At 45.4% G+C, this 22,135-nt stretch overlaps 1 protein-coding gene across 3 annotated transcripts in view; it reads right to left on the bottom strand.

Moving 5' to 3' along the window:
- Positions 1-22,135, bottom strand: part of DAPK2 (death associated protein kinase 2) — a 1,397,186-nt gene that overhangs the window by 138,293 nt on the left and 1,236,758 nt on the right. For 2 of the 3 annotated variants that reach the window (XM_069624405.1, XM_069624404.1), the window contains exons 9-10: positions 19,949-19,994; positions 13,198-18,916 (exon numbers count right to left, since the gene is read on the bottom strand). In XM_069624405.1, coding sequence (XP_069480506.1) covers positions 18,266-18,916; positions 19,949-19,994 — 697 coding nt within the window. In that variant the 3' untranslated portion in view covers positions 13,198-18,265. Of the gene's footprint in view, positions 1-13,197; positions 18,917-19,948; positions 19,995-22,135 lie in introns of those variants that run through there. The other variant, XM_069624406.1, reaches the window with a different exon arrangement.

The raw sequence follows: 22,135 nt of genomic DNA on the forward strand, positions 1-22,135 counted from the left end.
TGAATATCAGCCAGTCTCTGAGCTGATTTCACATCTTTCTGGACTATAGTAGTAGGAATGTCTGATTGTGGATTGGTAAAGAATTTCAGAATGTTTCCTTCCAGTGTGGAATGCCACCTTAGACGGGATGGAAGGTTGATTTTCAGAAATAGAGAGGACCCCCCCATCACCAGTCTGTTGTCCTACTGCTATTACTGTCACGTCTGGAATTTGGTTGTTCTGGAAGTGAAATTCTACTTGGTCAGATTTTTGTTCAACCATGTGGCATGTGCCGTTTAAACTAACATGGTTGGCGCTCTGTTTCAATTTTATTGGTTGGCTAGTCTGGGTCCAGAGGACCTTGTTTACACAGTCTATTAGGGGTGACAACCTTCGCAGAAGGTCATTCCCTAGTAAACAAAGGGTGCCCTCTGGAGTCACAACTATGACCAGGTGCTTCACCTTGTGTCACCCAATTTTAATGTCCAAATCCGCAGTCCCCTCGACGGGAATTTCCTTCCCGTCAAAGTTCTGAAGTTGTCCCGGAAAAGAGGTGAGAGGAATTTGATAATTCTCCCCCCTTCCTGAATTCAGTTCATCAAATGCCTTTTTGGATAGAAGAGTAGCTTGGGATCCAGTGTCCACCAGTGCCAAAATTGTACCCTGCCCCTGTATTTGTACCCGGGCATAGCATCTTCCCTCCTTCTCCACAAGGGGGCACAGATCATGTACATTTCTGGACAACTGGTGGGTGAGTTTTTTAGTTTTGGACATTGAAAGAGAAGAGATTTAGACAGAATTCTGTGGGGAGCCTAGGGAATCTGAAAGAAAAAGGTGGCAACTAGAGATGGGAGAAGTTTTGAATTCCCCTAGTTCTGGGCCACCCCCCTCCCCTTTTTGGAGGCAGTCACCAGGATGGGTTTGAACCAGGGGATTTTCATGTTGTTGGTTCTGGGGTTGGATGATGGGCGGCGCAAGCTCAGTCCCCACATCTACCCAGTCTGGATTTGAATACCCTGGGGCCCATTTTTCTTTGGGAGGAGTTCCCCCATCTCTGAAGGAGAAGATCCTTTTCCCAGGATCCTCTGAGGATCCCTCTCCTTCAAACTGGAAGATCTGTACCTCCATAATATCAAAGCACTCCTGGTGGAAGCAACCATATTCTGCCCAGGAAGGCTAAAGTTACTAGAACAAAAATGAATGGGTTGGAAAACAATCTTACTATGTATCCTCCTCCCTTCTATTTTCATTCCCAAGACAGCAAATATAAGTGTTTAGAATCACACTCAGAGAATTCCAAAAAGTTTTATATTTGAAAAGATTTTTTGAATTTCTATTTTTACATAATGAACATCACATCAAAGATAAAACACATAAGCAAACACAATTTGCATGGTCAGAACAAAACAGAAACCTGTATTCACAGGGTAATATAGTTAGACAAACATTAATGCAATCACTACTGTCGCTACTGCAAGAAAATCGAAGGGAGGAGGATACATAGTAAGATTGTTTTCCAACCCATTCATTTTTGTTCTAGTAACTTTAGCCTTCCTGGGTAAAATAGGGTTGCTTCCACCAGGAGCCCTTTCATATTATTTAGCTAGCGCAGCCCGTGGCTGTGGGCATTGTTTCACGAATAATTACTTCGACTATGAATACCTTACCTGCTCCGATTACTCGGACCAGAGACTCCACGTAGATGGAGAACGTCAACATCGTGTCTTACACGGATGAATATTTAAAAAAATTACTGGGGGTCACCTCTACCCTGAGTAATGAGGAAGGCGTAATTACACGAGGCCTTGCAGAAGATCAGCTTGAGATCCTGAACCAAAAGAGAAAGAAAATCATTAGGACTGAAATGCATGGAAAGTTCATGCTTGAATATTTAAAAGCTGGAATTATTCCGGAGGGGTTACAAGTTCGCAACGCCCCCAGAGTCTTCACTGACAATCCTAAATTTACTAAAAACTTCAGTGGAGTAGGCAATAAGTGCAGCACGGACTGGCTAATTTTGGTAATAGATACATCAAAAGAAGAGTGCGACAAACAAGGCACAGAACTTGCCGAACTCGAGAAGAAATTCCTCGAGGACAAATCTATCAAGGAGGCAAAAGAAAAATTGGAAAAACTAGAGATTGAAGTCGAGAAATTTAGGAACATCACTATAGATAGAAAGGTCACCAAATTTAAAAAAAGATCTGGCCAGTTATTCGGAAGAAAGAACTTATCCCTACCTGCAAAGCACATACTACACCGACCTCCAACAAAACCAAGGGTACAATTGTAGAAACAGGGGTATTAACTTCTCTGGCACTTCTTCGAGTGGCAGTGGGAGCAACCCAAGCCTACCCGGCACGTCCGGACAATCACAACCATTCTTTCAGCCCCAGCAACTTTTTTTCCCAGAGGGGGACAGAGAGGGAGAGCCAAGAGAAGACCCACGCAATCAAATCAACAGATGCGCACCAGGCAATGGTACCAAAATCAGGGGCAGCAGGTGGGATACCCATCTTTAACATATCTAAACGTCTAATCTCGGCTGCCGAAGAGAGACTGCTTGGCAAAGGTTTATCGTTTGTACCTGCCCAAAAAGCTCAACCTTTAGAAACGGAACTGGAATTACGTAGATTTTTCAGAAACATCTGCCTCAAATTTTTCTTTGAGGTCTATCTTCCATCCAATCAAGGACCCACTGAAAAATTGAAGCATGAGAAAAAAGATAACACTACCGGGTTAAAGCCCAAATCTACTTTCTATCCTCCTCCTCACACCATCCCCTGTGAGGTGGAGGCCTTTAAGAAAACAGTGCTGAAGACAGTGATGACTGGATTCCACAAGCAGAATTTTTACAAGGATAACTTAGAACAAGAAGAAAGAAGTGCCTTACAGACCTTACGCCTAGATACCAGCATAACCATAAAACTGGCTGACAAAGGCGGTGGAATAGTCATCATGGATACTTCATATTATGACAAAGAATGCTTACGCTTGCTTGACAATCTAAAAGCTTACAGACCACTGAATTACAACCCAACCTCCATCTTGCAAGAAGAAATCAAAAGTCTAACAGCTCACGCATTGGAGGAAGGATGGATCTGCGAGGATGAACAACGCTTCCTCAAAACACCCCCCCGTACTCTAGCATTTTACATTCTACCAAAGATCCATAAGAATCCCTCTCAACCCCCGGGAAGACCTATTGTGTCCGCTTGTGATTCACTCCTGGAGCCTCTGTCCCTTTACACAGATTTCTTTCTTAAGCCTTTCGTCATCAAGATGCCTTCTTATCTTAAGGACACTACTAGTACCATCAATCTACTCAATCATGTCAACCCACAACATACCTGCCTCCTCGTGACCATGGATGTAGAGGCGCTGTATACCTCCATCCCCCAAGCTGAAGGTTTAGAAGCCATCCGAATGGTTTTAGACCAAAGAAATGACATCACCACAACTCCCACTAATTTCATTCGGGAGTGTACAAGGCTAGCAATATCTGAAAATTATTTCCTTTTCCACAAGCAGATATATAAACATATTCAGGGACTAAGCATGGGGGCCACTTTTGCTCCCGACATTGCGAATCTTTACATGGCACAGTATGAAAATGACAACATCTACTGTGCGGAAAATCCATTCCTCGGGCAAATAGACCTGTGGAACCGATATATCGACGACGCCATCCTGATCTGGAACGGTACATCAGCCGCCCTTCTGGACTTTCACCTCTGGATTAATCAACGCAATTCATTCATCAAGTTCACCATACAGTGGGATCATCATCAGATCAATTTTCTCGATTTACACATCTACAGGACTGGAGATCTACTAAAAAGAGAATTATTCCGAAAAACCACAGATCGGAATAGTTTACTCCATTTTGATAGCTACCACCCACACAGTCTAAAATATAACTTACCGTATGGACAGTTCTTGAGAATCTGAAGAAATTGCACTGAGACAGAGAAGTTCAAAAAAAATTCAGAAGATCTACATGAAAGACTGACTGCAAGAGGATACCCCCGCAAAGCTATAAGAGATGCCAAGAAAAGAGCAACATACACCCCAAGGGAAGTCTGCCTTGAGACAAAACCGAAAAAAGATCTAGACAGATTGGTCTGTGTTACTACGTTCAGTCCGTTGAGTGATGTCATTCAAAAAGCGGTCAAGAAGAACTGGCATTTAGTCAAACAAGAAGGAACACTCAGTAAAGTCCCATGTTTTGCTTACAAGAAGAACAAGAATCTAAGGGACACTCTTGTCCACACTTTTGTAGAACCAGTACCACCAATAGAAAATACACTATGGAATTTACCAGCTGTAGTAGGACACTACAAATGCGGTCAATGCGTGTCATGCCCTCTAACCTTACAAACAAAAGTGTTTTAGAGCATAAGAACTTGAAATGGACACTCACGACACATACCAACTGCAACTCAAAAGGAGTCATCTACATCATCAAGTGTCCCTGCGGCCTTTTATATGTTGGCAAAACCATTCGACCCATAAAAATGTACATTTCTGAACATCGCTCCTGCATCCGAAACAATGTTCCGGACAAACCTCTAGTTGAGCACTTTGGACTCCTAAAACATAAAGATGTGGACCTCAGATGGTTCATCATCCAGAAACTTGAACCTACGATTAGAGGGGGTGACCCTAATCGAGCTCTTACACAACTTGAGCATAGGTGCACAGATTAGATACGGTAAAGACAGGGTTAAATAGTTCTGTCAAATGGAAATACTTTTTGTAGGATGCACCTTTTAACTTACTTCCTAAAATACACTTAATGCAGATAACCCCCTATTGTGTCTGTAATGTAGACTGAAGTACACGACTATCTATGAGTTTGGGAATGACTACTACTTAAATAGGGGCTGTTATATTTATTAATGATACCAACCAGATCTATGATACCAACCAGATCATGATTTTGCACTGGGGGAGTCAGGAATACCTTGTAAGCTGCTGTTTTATTCAAGCATGTGGTGGACTATGACATTATGTATTGCAAGTGGCATTATGACATTATGTATTGAAAGCAAGTGTACACATTTATCTCGTTTTCCTGTTTTATTTTTCGGGATATGTTTTTACACATTCCACTTATCGCCTTTGGCTCAGGAGGTGATACCACCACCTCGTTGTTTTGAATCAGTCCTCACCCTTTTATACTCTTCCAGCAGGGAACCATACAACACTGTGTTAGGTCTAGGTATTTTTTTCTATTGAATCGCACGGAGGGCCACTCCCCACTCATGTAAACAAGGTTTGGGTTGCCATGGCAATGCTCATGAATACAGCGTCTTTTTTAATTAAACCCGGCAGCATGCACTGCCCATTACTCTGACTAATATGTGCCTCTTTAGCACGTTTGGTTTTGAGAATTTGGGACTTTCGGCGCTATTAGTTCACCTGTCCCGATTCAAGATGGCGCCGGCTAAACGACCATCGGCGCTTAGCAACGGCGTCCTCCGCCATAAGCGTGTGTCCTCCAGACCCGTACAGACACCGCTGAGAGCACATCTGTGAGAGCTCTCCCGTCGGCAATAGCGTGTAAACCTTGATCGCGCTTCAGCCGGCTGCCCATTGCTCCCTATTGTGAAGCAGGGACACAGGTAATTAACAGAACGCTTGTGTCTTAAATAGCTCAGCACTTGTGCCAACCCTTTTGTTAGTAAAGAATTGTGACTTCACGTTTTTTTACCAATTTGTTTAGAATCCACGCCCGGGACTCCATTAGATGTTTTTTTTCCGAGGCTAAGCAGTTACGTGTGTGAGAAATCCCCCCTCTGAACTGGGTAAGCATGTCAACATGGCCCTTTGATTCATTTTCTCTGAGTGCACACCGCACTACATAGATTTCATATTTAGAATGAACACATATATCTCCTTGTTTTTAGTACTATATGTGAAGAGGTAGATGCCATAGTGCGCTGCCTCTTGGATGCGCAGCCACCATTAATAGGTAAGATCCATCCAGCAAGCATGTGGACTTTACTTTCCACTCTTTCCTCTATTATTGAGCCGCACAATACCAGATGTATTCAATGGGTATTGTCTATTCGTTTACTAGGTTATCTACGTCACCTTCACCTGTGGTGAAACGTCTGTCCCCATAGGTAAGCCATGTCTTTTCAACTTCTAAGTTAGACATTAGTGATTTATGTCACGCCTAAACCCAATACGTTTTGAGCCTCCCCTTATCAAATTTCTCCATTCCTGTTACAGCATTCCCTGAACATCCTGACCACACAGTTTTTCCTTCGTCCTGATGAAGGCCCTAGGAAGAAATGGCTCACCTTGCCCCGTTATAGGGCTGAAACACCTGGTGAAGACGCTTTTGTACCAAAAACACAAACGCTATCATGTCAGTTGTTTGTGTTCTTTAGAAAGTTGTACGATTGATTTGTTTTAGTTTATTTGTTCACTTTGTGTTTGACGCCTGTCGTATACTTGCAGTAGCGACAGTAGTAATTGCATTAATGTTTGTCTAACTATATTAACCTTGTATTACAGGTTTCTGTTTTGTTCTGACCATGCAAATTGTGTTTGCTTATGTGTTTTGTCTTTGATGCGATGTTCATTACGTAAAAATAGAAATTCAAAAAATCTTTTCAAATATAAAACTTTTGGGAATTCTCTGAGTGTGATTCTATACACTTATATTTGCTGTCTTGGGAATGAAAATAGAAGGGAGGAGGATACATAGTAAGATTGTTTTCCAACCCATTCATTTTTGTTCTAGAAAGATCTGTACCTCCTACACAAAATGGGTCTGTTTGGATTCTTTGTTTCTCCTACCCCCCCCTCTGCTCCTTGGGTGGCAGGCTTTCAGGGGTAGGAGATTTTGTTTCCGGTTCCTGGGTTTCCAGGGGCTTTTTACAAGTGGGGAAGGAAGCTTCCTCCAAGGCTTCACACCCCCTTCCCCTTGTGCCTCTTCCCTGGGAACCGGTGGGTTGTCGGGGTGCTGCCCCGTCATTGTTCTGGAGCACCAGGTCCAGAGTCAGGAAAGTGGGGAAAGAAGGATAGATGATTTTGGGGTTGAACGTTTTGTGGATAGCTGGGGAAGAAGTTCTGTCCAGGATTTGAGGAGTTTCTGCCCTCCTGGGGGAAGTTAGGAAGGAGGTTCCCTGGGTTAGGTGCCTGGTTGGACCCCCCCCCCTTGGGCTGGAGGAGTCCACACATAACCCAGGATGGGTCTGTTCTCCTTGTAGCGGGGACTTACATAGGGGAGTGAGGGATCCCATTTGAAGGACTACCTCCTTGGCTCCCTGTCTGTGACTGGCCCGAGGGCCTTCTGGGCTTGGGATTATTCTGTTGTGCAGGCAAGTTTTTAGGACCCCCCATCTCCAAATCTAAAATGGGGGCAACCTTAACCTCTTCCACCTTAGCAGCAGCAGGGGGGTTGGTTGTTTTGGGGCTTTTTTGAGTATTCTTGTTGTCTATGGGCTTTTGCACCTCATAGATCCTGGTGGCCTGTTCAATGACCCAGTCTAGTGATCTTTTCTTATGAAAATCTCTCACCAGCTGGGTCATGATGTACTTTGGTAGAGCGTGGAAAAAAGTATTAACAAATTCTCTGCTGTCAGTGCGCACCCTTCTGGTAGTCTGCGCAAAGGCACGCTTTAACTCCTGCACAAATGTTTGTGGGGCCTGATCCTCCCCACATTGCAAGTTGTAGGCTTCCTTGAAAGCCTCTTGGGGATTTCGGTGTACAGAAAAATGCTTCAAGTAGGCCGCCCTATATGTGGACCATCTTGAATGATTTTGGTCCTCCAGCCCCACAAAGAAACTGGAGTATTCTGGTGTGAATGTCCATTTCACATACTGAATGCAGCTACTACTGTCTTTCAAATGGAAAGTTTCCATCATCTACTCAAAGAGCTCTAAGTGCTCCCAAACAGAATACTTAGCGTTCTTATGATAAGGCGTGATGACGCTCCTTATTGCCTTGATTTGTTTTAAGGGGTCCTTAAGCAAGGCCCTTTTTGCCTTATTGGCCTTCTTAGTTCAGGTAACCCTGGTCCATTCATCCTCTGACTCAGAGGCACTGCTCCCAGAGGTGCCCGTCTCTAGGTTCTCCCGGATTCTGCGAGCCTTGGAATGGCTGGCAGAATGTGGGGACCTAGTCTCCTGTGTCCTGGGGCGCTCAGAGAAGTCTTCTGATTCCTCCTTGCTCCCAGGATTTGATGGGTACTCCCCACCCCCACTGTCCTAGCTGGGCAGAGGTTTTTAGGATGCCCTTAGTGGGCCTACTCTCATGGGGTTCCCCACTACACTTCACAGTGCTTGGGTACCCATACCCAGATGCCCGCCCATACATTCCTGGGAGGTGCTGGTCTATGAGCCCCATACTTCTGACTGGATAGTAATCTGCCATCCCTGTGGCCCTGGGCTCATGTGCACCACTGGACATGGGGGTGGCAGAGTCCAGGGACTGGGAGAGATGAAGGCCTCTGGTACTAGGGTTCCTGAGGTTATGCTCAGGCATTTCCCTTTCCCAGCGAACCTCATCTCTATCAGCCCCTGCTCCCTGTTGCCATGCAAGAACCTGCACTTTCTGTTCCTCAATCAAGGCCTTACTAGTCTCTATCAGTCTCTCTTGCATGGCTACCTGCCTGTGGAGCTTGTCATTTTTCTCACAGAGAGCCTCATTTTCTCTCTGTGCTTCCTGATATGTCTTTGAGCACTGGGCCAGTCTTTGCTGCAGGAGGGTTACCGCCTGAGTCCAGTCCCTACTGGCATGCTCCTTTCTTGCCAGAGCATCTTCCACCCTCCTGGTGTGCTCTAACAATCTATCATGCTCTTTTTGGAGGTCACCCAGTCCCTGGAGGGCCAGGTGATTTTCTTCCAGTTTCCCTTTTAAGTGACAGACTTCCTGGCCTAAGGTGTCCCTTTCCTGAACAAGAGCCTGCCTCTGTGCCGCCAGGTCGCCCCTATATCTTTGAAGAGCACCAGCTTTCTGGCGCTCTTCATCAAACTCTGCCTGAGTGTCCAGGTCTTTCAGAATTAATTTGTTTCTCTCTGCCTTCTCTCTATCTCTCTGTCATCATGTGTCATAGTGATGCTGCCATTTACAATCTAGAGAAGAACCTCCCCTTTGCTTTTACTTAGAAAATCTATTTTTCCCAAAAAACATATTTACAATATGCACAACTTGTTAATATTAAATATACATATCACTGATTAACTAAGCCACGTCTCTGTTTAAGTCCCATGTTCCTATGAGTTTTGGTTCACAAATGACAGTTTTTTCACGCTTTTGGTTGGTTACACATTTTCAGATCTGTACAATTTTTTACATATACATGCACATACCATCTGGTCATACTTCTGTAATTTTTCATGTTCCTAGCACAACCACAATAGCCGCAATATTTAAAACTTTTGTGGTTTGGTCTCAGAACATCGCACAGATTCCAGATTAGTTTTAAACTGTGAGCGAAATTTTCATTTTAATAATCTCTAAGTTTCATATTTTCGTCAGTTTGGTACAATATTTTAGAAGTATTTTCCTTAAACATATATTTACTCCAATGTCAAATCCACATTTTCAGTCTGGCCCACCTCCAAGGTCTTGGCTGAGTCAGAGAGTCACATGGCCTTCTTTCTGCCAGGGCAATTTCTATTGACGCCCCAAATTAGCATTTCTATTCAGCTCAAGGGAGCCCTTTGTCTGCACTCAGAACAACAGGCCAGGGTGCCCCTCTCTGTTCCTTTTCACACCAGCCTGCCAGTTTCTTAGCAGAGCACAGGAGAAAAGATTGCTTTGTTTAGGCAGGAGGTGTGGAATGTGTTTGAAGCCCAGTGTGGGAAACTTTAACTTTTAAACACAATTGGCCTCATCATGAGTCTGGCGGTAACCCTTAAATGCGGCGGTAGTGCTATTACCACCGCATTTAAGGGTCCGCCAGATCATGGCTGTGGCGGATTTCCCCCTCTGCAGCAAAATTGCTGATTTTCGGCGCGATTACTGCCGGCGGGAAATCCGCCGGCGGTAATAGCGTGAATTTTCCCCATTGGGCCTAATGGGGAATGAGGAATTCCCGAATGGGCCAATAGGGAATGGGCAATAACCCTTCCGTCAAACCCGTGATCCGGCGGTAATAGCGCCGGGGTTTGGCGGTAGGACTATTAGCGCCGGCGTTACCGCCCAACTCATGATGAGGCCCAATGTCTGAAATTGTCTTGTCTTACAATATAACTTACATTTTTAACAGATACATCAAACAATTTCTTACTTCAAGCCTTTTTAGAATATAGTTTTGAATTGTATCCACCTCTTAGGCTTCTGATAGCAAGTCTTTCTTTGGCATAGTTTGAGTTCAATGTACAACTTTACACCTGACAGGTTTTAAATTGCCGGCTTCTGACAGAGGTGAGTAACGGTTCTACACCCATTTTTGACAGATTTCTTCCAGCTCAACCATCCTCAAAAGTGGACTTTGTTCAGATAATATTTCCTTCTGTGGACATTGTATTTATGTGGATTCTCGAAGTAGAATGATGTCCACCACCCAACAAGGAGGTTGGATCTTTTTGGGTGGTTTGTGAGCTATGAATTTTGCAAATTTGACAGCCAGGGAAAACAGATTTTTAAAACAGCTCTGTGTTTCTTTTGCAATGATTTTGCTCTGTGGGCAGCCAAATGATGGGTTTTGGCAGTGGTCCCCTGGGTTACCACTGACATAGGCAAAAGTCGATGGCGCCCTATTTTTCAGATTTTTACTGCGCACTTTCTGGTGATTTTTAGCGAGCAACATGCTTTCCGGCGGCCATTCTGATGTTTCTGCGGAAAGCAATGCACAGTAATGTTGCAGAGCCTGGACAAGTGGGTTGAAATATCCCACACGTCACACCAAACAGAGTTCTACTCTCCCCCTGAGGTCCTTCTCCTCACAGGTGATCCGCCCGGCTAATACCACCCTCAGGGTCAGGCTCAGGTAGCGGCTGCCTTCCCCTGGCACCTGGGAGGAAACTTTAGGTAGGGTTTTTGTTAGGACTCTGAAGGATTCATCACACCTGAGAGGCAAACCACCTAATGGCTTGAAGGATGTACAGGCAGTCTATGAGGGGTTACTGCTCAGAGGATAATCAGGGGGCACTATGATGGTGATGATGCACTCATTAGATACAAGAGATATGATTCTACACGAGGCATTTAAGCACAAAGAGGGGAGCATTCAGTTTTGCTGTTCCCTGATCTAAGCGCAACAAACTTCACAGGAAGTAGGTGGTTTTGGCATGCAAAGAGTTGCTATCCGTTCAGGATACAGTCAAACTAAAAGGTGGTCAATAAGGGCAAGACGCTCCTCTTCACACAGGCAGCTGCTGCCATCTTTTTTTCTGACCAATGTTAAGTGGGATAAGTGAGACCAACCTGTTAACATATTGAGGTTTATGTTAGCTGCTGATGTGACATGGGGCTTGATGCGAGGTCCACCACCAGAATATCAGAGCAGAGACTTCTTCTAGGAAGGGGTGGGCGGTTGCAATAAAGACTGAAAGTTGTTCCCACATGGAGTGTTTAGAGGAGGTTTTGTGGGTCCTGCTGCTCTTCCCCAGCCCCACTTTTCCCCTGCTCTTTTCTCTCCCCCCCCACTTTCTTTTGGGTTCTGCAGAATTTATTAGTGCCAGTACTAGAGATTGATCTGTTTGTGAACTGCTGAAATGCATAAATCTGGTGTTTAGCATTGGGGGTTTGTACTAATACCCTTCCGAAAGTTGTGCCATTACCACCACTTGGTTGGGGGATAACCATTTTGTGGGTTAACGTTAGGGGTTTGCAATGAGACCCTTCCAAAAAGTTGTACAATTGCCACCTCTCTACCCTTCTGAAATGTGTGCCTTTACCACTACTAGATGGGGGGGGGGGTGACCATTTAATGTGTAAGATTTATGTTGCTTTCTGCCTCAGAGCAGGTGAGAGCCCTCCAGCAAAAAAGAACATTGAACATTTCATTGGAGGAAATGTTGCAATGGAAAGTGCGCTGATGTTCATAAAGTAGATGAGGCCACTGAAACGAAAGAGGATTTCAGTGAGGGGAAACAGTTTTAAGCTGAAAAGCCTTTTTAAGAAAGCGAGTGAGAGAATTCTAGAAAGATAAGATTTTCTTTAAAGTGTTACAATTTGAAATATATTGTTGAAAAAGCTGATGTTGTGACACTGCAAGTAGAACTAAGGATGCATTCTAAACAACCAGAAAATTGTACAAGCCGAGAGGAAAGATGTACTTATTAAGAAATCTGACTGAAACCGTTAAACCAAGAAGGATTAGACACATGCGAGAGAAAGGCGTAACTGTGGAAACGCCAATGGCATGCTAGAATCAAACAAATGAGCAGCGCGTATGTTAAGTTGGGCTAAAGAAATAATGCAAACTGGGATCAGTAATGACAGGAACTGTTCACCAACTGTAAACCCAAGAACGATCCATGCTGGAAGCTCTAGTTGAAAGAACTCTTCATTCGGTCAAGAGACTACTGCATGAAGCCGTTGGCACTGACAAGACATTCTATCAGCACCCTGGCGGGTGGTGCCAGCCAATCAGGTGGCTAGGAACGCGGGCTTGAAACGCCCCTGAAAGACCGCCTTCCATGCCGCCTGACGGCTGGCACCCACCGCCGCCATCTTCCCCACACCATCCATCCCGTTTTTTTTTGTTCATTTCTCCCCCATCCTCAACTTACCTTTTTTCGGACAGCCGCACCTTCCGCTCTGCTCACAACGGCTGCCATACAGATCTCTGCCTTTCCTTTCCATAGTGGCCATCTTTGTAAAGGATTTTCCTTCTTACAACAGGACGCTGTGCATGTCCCGTTGTACGAAGGAAAATCCCTTTTTTTTAGCACCCCGGGTTACTGCTATGGAAATCGAGGTGCTAATATCTTTGCTCGCCCGATAACTGGGCTGCCGGGCCGTTAACCCTGTTCCAGGCCTTGGAACAGGGGATTAACGCCATATTAAACTGTGGAAAAGAGAATGGTGCATGTTAGATAAACCAGTGCACAACACTAACATTACATGGGAAATTGGAAAGAGTACATCTTGGAAAGTGTAATGAAAATCACGACTAGGGACACAAAGATGCGCGTGCAGCTGCTGGGTAAGGACTCATAGAACAAAAACACTGGTGTTGCAGAAAAATAACGGTGCCATGGTACTTACCGGCACCCGACAACTTTAATACAAGTTTGGAAACGTAGTCTGTGTGTTTAACGTTTAATTAACTGATCTCCACAAACAACAACACTGAGAATAATAACGATATTAACACTAATACAATTAAATTATGTATACAATCACATTACTAAGAATACAATTAACAATAGTAAAAATCAGCTCAGCACATACAGATGTTTACACGTTTCATGAATTGGTTGAGTAGATAGGGCAGGTCCCGTGGTTGCAGTGCTAGCACAGAATCACAGAGTCTTCACATGAGGACGCCGAAGCCTGGTAATGACAGCAACATTCCTTCTTTTGTTACCTGTATATTAAACCATAGTTCTCTGCCCAAGAATCACTTTTGAAAACATGTACACCTAATCAAAACCTTTAGAAAACACAATTGTGTTTTTTGTTTCCACCCAGTCCATCACTTGCTCTTGTTTCTATCTGAGTAACAGAATGTACTGTCTGGATTGCTCTTTATCACGCCATGTCAAAGAAATATAAAACCAATCATCGTGTGTGATCTACGTGTGCAGAATATGAACTGGGTACTGTGAAATGAGTGTTGATCAACCTAAAATCCTCCTTCGGCCTGCTCTTAGTACTGCAAAGCTCAGGATGAGACCCTACTCTGCCAATTCCAGAGAATATCCTCACCCTGGCTTTTTACCCATCACAGATGATCCCAGACTATTTTTCCGATTGGGCATCTTTCCCTCACAGGTTACTTGGAAACTCTAGGATCAATGAGCTTGCGCACCTCTCCAAAACTATAGAACCCGATGCACCTGGGCTAAAATCTCGGTCCATTATATTGAAGCAACCAACCTGGAAGGTAAATTCCAACCCGGTTCGATCACTCAATAACAGCACAGAACTTAAGTGATAATACCCTTTAACCTGCTCATAGTCAACAGAACCCTTAAAACCATCCTCATTCGAAATAACTTGGAAGAAAGTTGAACAAAATAACATCTACAAAATGGGCAGTAAATCTCGCTGGCAGAAGATGCTGGCAGAAGATGCAAAGGTGAATCTGTTCCAGCCTTGGCAAAACCCTCCAAAAGGTGCAGCGATAGAGCAGTGTGGTGGCCCCAAATTGACCGGTAGTTCATCGCGCGTAAATCTGACAGAAAATGCTTGCAGTTTTACCAAACAATAATGTGAGGGCCTCTTGGCCCTCCTCCAGTAACCAGTGCATAGAATGTGGCCCACAAACACCTTTTGCCTGCCTTTACCCTCCATGGTATCCCTAACATAACATCTAGCTTTTCTGGCTTGGCTATCCAAGGATGTCTCGGCAGGATAGCTCAGCGGCAACGTGCTTGTCTTGTAAGCAGGACAATACGGAGCAACACAGGTTCGATCCCCGGGTCTGCGCTTAGAACCCTCTCGGTATTAAGCGCGTTATAAATAACATATCATATCATAGCACAGAGGAATAAAGCCTCAAATATGCCTGCTGAACCTTGCCTCGCAGATTTTCTTTATGACTCCTTCAGCACTCCTGCATAGCTTCTGCACATCTTCCCACCTGGGGGACCGTCTGCTGCCCCTTCAAACATGCAATTACTGCCCACCCTGCTTACGAAACCTATCATTTGCTGTAAAGACTTATTTTACTTATCACCCTACTGCCAACATCCTTTACCCTAGTGATGTCCTGTTACAGGGCTATGTTAAAGCCGCCGACATCCTTGTCCTTGCTGACTGCCAATCAGTTTAGGGTGTACCAAGGGAACAAGGATGGAGCCGGCAAACCTCTGAGAAGAACTTCTTTTATCAGTGGACCACTTCCCACTTACAATCCTGACAGCCTCGTCAATCTCTCCTCCGGCTATCATGGTAGAACATATGCTCTTCTTTCACCCCCTACCTTGGAGTGCACATAGTCTTTCCCAGTTCCACAGCAATGACCGCAATTAAGAAACTGCCACGAGCCATCATCCTTCCAAGCACATCACTGCCCAAGTAATATTACACTGAAACCTCCTATTTCAGATGTGCAACGATGATATCCTGAGCCAATTTCGAATGGAGAGTAGATGTTCATGTTGAGTCCGCATTATAAAACCCCTAAGTCACAACATTGAAAACCATTTTGTTTCCTAGGGAATACCAAGATTGTATCTGTCGGCTTGGACTTCCAAGGTTGTTTCAATGAAGTTATTCTGTGCCATGATGCTCCTTTGGCAGGAAGATGTTAACGCGTTATAAATGGTACAGTAGTAAAGAACCCAAAATGGAAGCCCATATGTCATACTGTTCCCTTGGCGTGGTCCAAACAATGGTGCACACACTGTAAAAACATGTAGATTGAATTGCACTCCAAACTCACTCTTTCACAGACTAGCTCAACGTGTTCTTCAATAGCACATTTTCTAGTTATATCGTGTTCATGATAGCACTGTCTGTCTCTTAAGTATAGCAGCCAGGTTTTAGGTCAGAGAGCGAATACTGTACTGTTTTGATCACTGCACTGTTGTGCTCAGATCTACCCAAGAGTGACCTGCAGAAATTTCATAAAATCCCAAACCAAGCAGCACTATGACTCAACAGGAAGAAGGCTGGCCACACCGCTACCGTCTTCTTGTGTAGCACTCTCTCCATTTTCTGTCCACCATCCACAAGGCCTACTCGGGCACAGGCTGCAGGTACCTTCAGAGACTGGCATCCTACAGTCTTCCCACCAGCAACCCCAAGTTAAGAGCAGCCTGACAAATGCAAGCAGAAAAGGATGCAGAGGTAAACCCATTAGAGTGCATCTCTCTGAATCCTAGTTTGACATTCCTTCCGAGCCTCCCCTCCTTCAAGAAACATGTGAATAGGGCCCCCGTCTAGAATGCACTTGCCCACTACCTGACCGATCCAGCTCCACTCACCTTCCGTTAAGCAATCATGTTGTTGCAACTGTGGGAAAACCCGTAGCTTGTTCCCAAGCAGACGCCCAAAGAAAGAATGCCAAATGAGCAATCAACGTGGCCAATAGCGAGAAATCTGCACTCCTAGAGCCTCGTCTATTCCTAGCAGACAAATAACCAGGATTAGCTGCACGGTGACCTGAGGCGCACACAATACTTGAAACTAAGTGAATAAGAAAGGGATCAGGATGGGGGTGTGATGCCAACTGCTGATGTCAGTAAATACCCACTGGATATCAAGTCTACCCTTAACAAGCAACTAAAAGTAAAGATTACCATGGGACCAGACTGGTGACCCCCAGCTCAGCATAACAGCCCCGCATTCTCAGTGCAGCTACATGCGTCCATCTTGTAATCCAGACACAAACACACTTGAATGCAGCAGAGAAACGATTCCGTCTTTGTTAAAGGGCTGCTATCTTTGATCACGTTCTCAGGGCCTCGGGGCCTTTGGAATGTTGGACTTTGCACCAGAACGTGTGTAATAAGGCTGCATCCCCTCAAAGGTTTGAAATTGAATGTACTATCTAAAACTAGATGGTATATGAGAAAGGAAACTTGGCCGATAGGTGTAATTGTATTATCCTTTTCCATTCTTGATTTTCTTGTTGCTCTTTCTGTCTTGTGGAATTTGATGTGAATGTATGATTTTTAATATTTTGTATTGTATAGAATATGTGTAAAAAGTCAAAAAAATAATGGCTAATGCACTATAAATAAAAAATAAAAAAAAGAATGTACTATTTCTCTGCCAGGTCGGATCCATTTCCACACTGGGGCCGCCAGAGGGCGGTGTCATGGAATTTCCCAGACTACCTGGCGTGCAGCTTTATCTCGGTACCTGCAGGCCGTCAATGAGTGGAGGAAGCACCGGACCTATGGCTGACAGTGGGGGCCAACATTTGATCACACCTGAGGCACGAGAACAACTCAACATGCAACGAGGGCAAGGTTCGATAGCATAGAGTCGGTCATGAGAATTACACTGGGGCTCTGGGAGCAAAGCACGATGGGGTACTAAATGCATTGTACACCATGGCGGGATCTCAGCGGGACACCAGGGAGCGAAACCTCACAGGGGAAATATTACAGTGTGACGGACACTGACACACACACACACACACCACTAGAGGGAGCCCTACAAATGATACTGTAAGAGGGGTGGGCTGAAATGCGCTACACATCCACTTCTGGTTTCCTGCCATCTAAACACCACTGCTTCCATTATCATGCCACCGGAGCTCGATTGTGCCAGGGCAATTTCCCCTGGCACTAGACTGATTGCTCTACCTCTCCTGTTTCCCCTGCGCTGAGATATCTTTGTTTGCAGCTGTACGATTATCTTGGTTTTCCCTTCTCTACTCCTCCTTTTCTCCTTCACTGTAATGTCTTACGTTCACAGCTCTTCATCGTCAAAGCTTTAGGCGCTCCCGTGTGGTTGGCAGGATCCATGGGCATAGCTGTCACCCCAGCTGGTGCGTCTTGTCCTACGCTTACCTTACCTTTTACAACTCCACTGAAGTTGTCAACGCTGGAGGCTGTCACTGCTAGCCTCATAGGTGGACTTAGGGCATGCAGTACCCTAACAGCAATTGTGGGTGAGTAGCTTACTGAACCCCAGTGTGATCATAACATAGGTGTGTGCGATTGCCTCATTCACCCACAACCTATTTCCTTTTTGGAACCTAGGGGTTATTGTGAATGCCATTTTACTTATGGGTGCATGTTCTTGGTGAGTGCTGACCGCTGTGTGATCGTGGACACATTTCCTTGTCGCTCTCCTTGACATTTGGAATGGGATACATGCGCTGCGCATATGCATGCTGACAAAAAATGAGTGGGGCTGGATGAATGGGCCTAAAGCTAAGATCCAGAGGCGTCCCCTTGTGTTGTGGGTCATCCAGCTATAGGCTGACAATATATTTCATGTTTGGGTCTTTGCGATTCATACTCCTAACAGATACTGAAATGGCAACAATAACTTCCATAAAAACAGAATGAAAGATAAATTATGAATATTGGGGTTAGCGGTTTTCTGCACTGTATACAGAATGACACAGCAGTTTTTAATATTCTGCCTCCACACACTGCTTGTTTGAAAATATCCCCTTATTGCTCAACAGAGCAGAGGCTAACTAACCAGATGAAGGCATTTCACCAGTTTGCGCAACCTCTGCAATTAAGGGCTCACTTCAGTGGTCTCGAGATTCAAGCCTGCGAGGAATTCCTCGTTGCAAGATCTATTTAAAAGCTCCATAATAGATTCACTGCCATCCTTGTTAAAAACGGAGGCAAAGGATCCACGGAGTCCGCCTCCATGTTCATCGTCCCCATGGAAACCGTTCAAGATGCCTTGGAGCCACTTGAGTTCATCGGCAACCTCCTGGCTGAGCGTCTGGAAGTGGGCACTCAGCTCAGTGTACTTGCCAGCGACGCTGGTGAGGTGCGAGCCCACCGCCTTGACGTCGTCTTGCAGGTGCCTCTTGGTGGACTCCACTTTGCGGTACTCGTACCGAAGCTGGGACAGTTCGTGGCGGACAGCTTCGTTCTCCTCTTTGTACCAGGCCTCCTTCTCGTTGTAAATGGAGACCAGGGCGTCGATGTCCCCCTGCAGGGAGTCGTGAGAGGCGGCCAGCGCGCCGAAGCTCGACTCCATGTCGGAGACGTCTTCCAGCACCCGGGCGAAGCGCTCGAAATTGATGTAGGTGTTGTTGGGCGGCATGCTGGAGTGGGACTTGAGGGTGTACTCCTTGAGACGCTTGATCTTCAGCTGCCTCTGCACAAACCTTTTGCTTTCTGGGGCCTTGGTTTCTTCTTTTGACTGATGAGTCTTCGGACAGAAAGAGAAAGCGTCAGTCACGCAGGTGGGCGCGGGGTTCCCGGCGGAAACATGCAAATCCATGCACGGCCAGAGAACACGCTCACATCTGACAAATAAAGTACATGCTGCAACTATGTACTACGCGGCCTCTATTTAGCAATGCTGTGCGCATTAAAGTTAGTGCACAATCAGAACGTCAACTTAATAGTGTTACTGTGACCGGTGATACAACTAGGAGGCAAATGGTTAGATCCATCACCCATGAAGCCATGAAAATCTGGTGGTGTCGAGTGATAAAGTCGCCAGAGAAATGGCCGCCAGGGGGCGAGATTTTCCCCCAACATGCCCCCTCGGTAAAATCAAACACTTTTCCCAAATACTCTAGGATTGGGGTTTATCATATAAAATAATACCCCTCCTAGAATATTTGGGCAAAGTATTTTAGCGGTCAGGAAAAAAAAAGTCACCTACATGGCGATTTCTTTCCAGGTGACATCATCACATGGATCCGAATATATTGGCGACCCAAACTCCATGCTAGGTTTGAAACCAGATTTGATTAAAAATATTGTTTAGAGACAACATGCAATTGAAACCAAAACAAAGAACACACGCAACATCCACATGCATGTTTATAAGACACGCTTGCCAACAGGGATTCAGTCAAATAAGGATTACAACACGCTATTGTGGCAAGAGCAGAGAGGGCCAGAGCGCGAATTTCGCCTGCCACTGGCAAAGTGATATTTTGCCAACACCCCTACCTAGCACCTGGAGCACAATTACTGCCTGTGTGGCCATTCCAGTGCCAAGGTGGCAGCCCCTGCAGGTGGGGCCCGAGGCAGCTGTCTGTTTTTGCATTGCTCTAGGACCAGTCCTCCAAGTGGATTATGGGACCGGATGTGCATTAGCGTTGGATCTGGTAACAGGAACACTTGACAGTGCATTAGTTACCGCGTTAACTTTATACAAGGAGGGAAAACCAAGAACACACAGCAAACAGAGCACGTACAGAACGTCTGATTGTTCCATGAATCTTACCGTTATCCACGGATGAGTGAGAGCTTCCTTTATCGAAAGTCTTTTCCTGAAATGGAAATAAAAACAGCATTAATCAAAAGCCTTTGATTAAAATCCAAGTACCTCAACAATGACAATGGAAAGTTTGGCACCTGAGACACTGTGGCAGTCTGGAAATAAGGTGCCTGGTAGCAACGTACCAGCACCTTTTTGGGACCGCCAGACTACGAGGATGCCTACAGGGGCTGCTGCTCCCGGCACTGGCCCCTGCAGGAATGCTATTGACGGAAACACCAGCACCGTTAGCACCAGTGCCGGTGCTTGCGTGTCCCCATTCCTGTGGAATCCTATGGCACTCCGCGGGAATTGGCTCTTACACTTTCCGCCGCCTGACATCCCAGGCTGCCAGGACTTGTAATGTCCCAGTGGCACCGGGATATCAGGCGGCGGAAACGGTGTTATGAGTTCAACGGCAACCCGCCGGTGTTACCTGTGTGTTGGCGCCAAACTCGTAATGAGACTGTATGTATAGAACAGACGTGGACACAAGAGTGTGCTCACCCACAACAGAAGACGTCTTGGTAGAAGGACTAAGGGGCTTCATTACGAGTACGGTGGTGCGGGAAAAAACAGTGGTAATGCAATGGTAACTACTTTAACAATGCATTACCGCACCCCTATACTAGAACTTTGGTGGTATGGTGGAGGATTTTCCTCCAGCAAAATGCTGGAAGTACATCCTCCACCTTAACGCCAAAAAATGGCAAAATCGGTCTAATTACAGCTGGTGGAATTATTGCCAGCGGTAATTTCACCGTAATCACTATGGAGTCCTATGAACTCCAAAAAATGGGGACTTACACTGCCCTACCACCACTTGTAATACTGGGATAAATCTGTGGGGCCAAGTGGCGGTACTGGTAAATCCGTTTGGCGGTATTTCAGCAGATCCGCCAACCTTGTAATGAGGCCCAAAGAAGGGATTCAAAAACAGGAAAAGCAAACCTCTCAAAATACCATTTCTCAGGTTTGCCAACAACCAGAGTAATCTACCTTTGAGACCAGAAGTCCAACATCACGGAGAAAACCCCAAACCAAGAGCCAGTGATTCCTACCACATTGAGAGAGCCCAAGTTCAGAAGTAGTACCCCAGGGAGAGCACCCCAAATCAAGGCATTTCATTTAATGAACAATAGCCATTTACTTTTCAATGCGAAAATGGCTGCCACAGTACCGAGGGCTTGGAGGTCTGCAATTGGTGGTAAGTGTTAATAACTATAAATAAAGGGGACAAATTAACCTGGTCAAAAAAAGATTGTCAGAAGCTATTGTCCCATGGAACCATGTTATTAACAGCACCATATATAACATCCACTTTTCAGGTTGGCAACAGTACAACAATTGCCCTTGTGTAAAACTCTATTACTGCAATACAGATCTGCACACAACCATTCTAATCCTTGTGGAAATGCTGGCGCAAGCTTGTACCGGTTCAAAGTTGACCTAATATGCCCCTTAGCATAATGTCAGGATGGCCAACGGGCAAAACAGTAAGGCAGGACATGTAACATGTACTTAAGGGGGTTTATTTCAAATGCAACGGAAAAGATCTCTTTTAAGCAGTGTCAAGAAGATGGAAATAATAATACAGTAGGGCTTCAGCTGGTGCTCTCCGGGGTAAATCACCTTGAGCTGAAGCCTCTGCACCCAGTTGTTGATGCACTAAAAAGTTCACCTAGGTGCAGGCTTTTTTGGGTAGCCCTTCCCTAGTGAGCACCGATCTGTGGGGTCACTACCCGGTTGCAGATTAAGGCCCAGATGCCAAGTCCAAGTCTTTCTTTTGGTGGAGAAGGCCGGTCCCTTTTGACCCCTCAACGGCATTGGTGGGCTTCTTAACAAACAAGGTTTCTGGTCCAGCAGAGGGTAGGGAGTGGTCTAAAGGACCAGCCCCATCAGCGAGGTAGGATGATAGGACACGCCTCATTTTCGTATCTCCTCCTTCTTTGGAATATAGCCGTGCAGATTGGGCCTTCACCCCTAACCACAACCATCAACTTGAGGTCCCTTATTGATTGTCCCTCCTCCTTAACCACAAACTTCCAAACGTTTTCTTCCTCTCTCTGATCCTTTCCACCTTCTTCTTACCCTCTTGCCACGCTCATCATCTTTCTGACTTGCAACGTACTCCTCGCTCTTCTTCTTACTCCC

The sequence above is a fragment of the Ambystoma mexicanum genome, chromosome 11 (genome assembly GCF_040938575.1).
Source record: "Ambystoma mexicanum isolate Mex_15411 chromosome 11, UKY_AmexF1_1, whole genome shotgun sequence".
NCBI lineage: Eukaryota > Metazoa > Chordata > Amphibia > Caudata > Ambystomatidae > Ambystoma > Ambystoma mexicanum.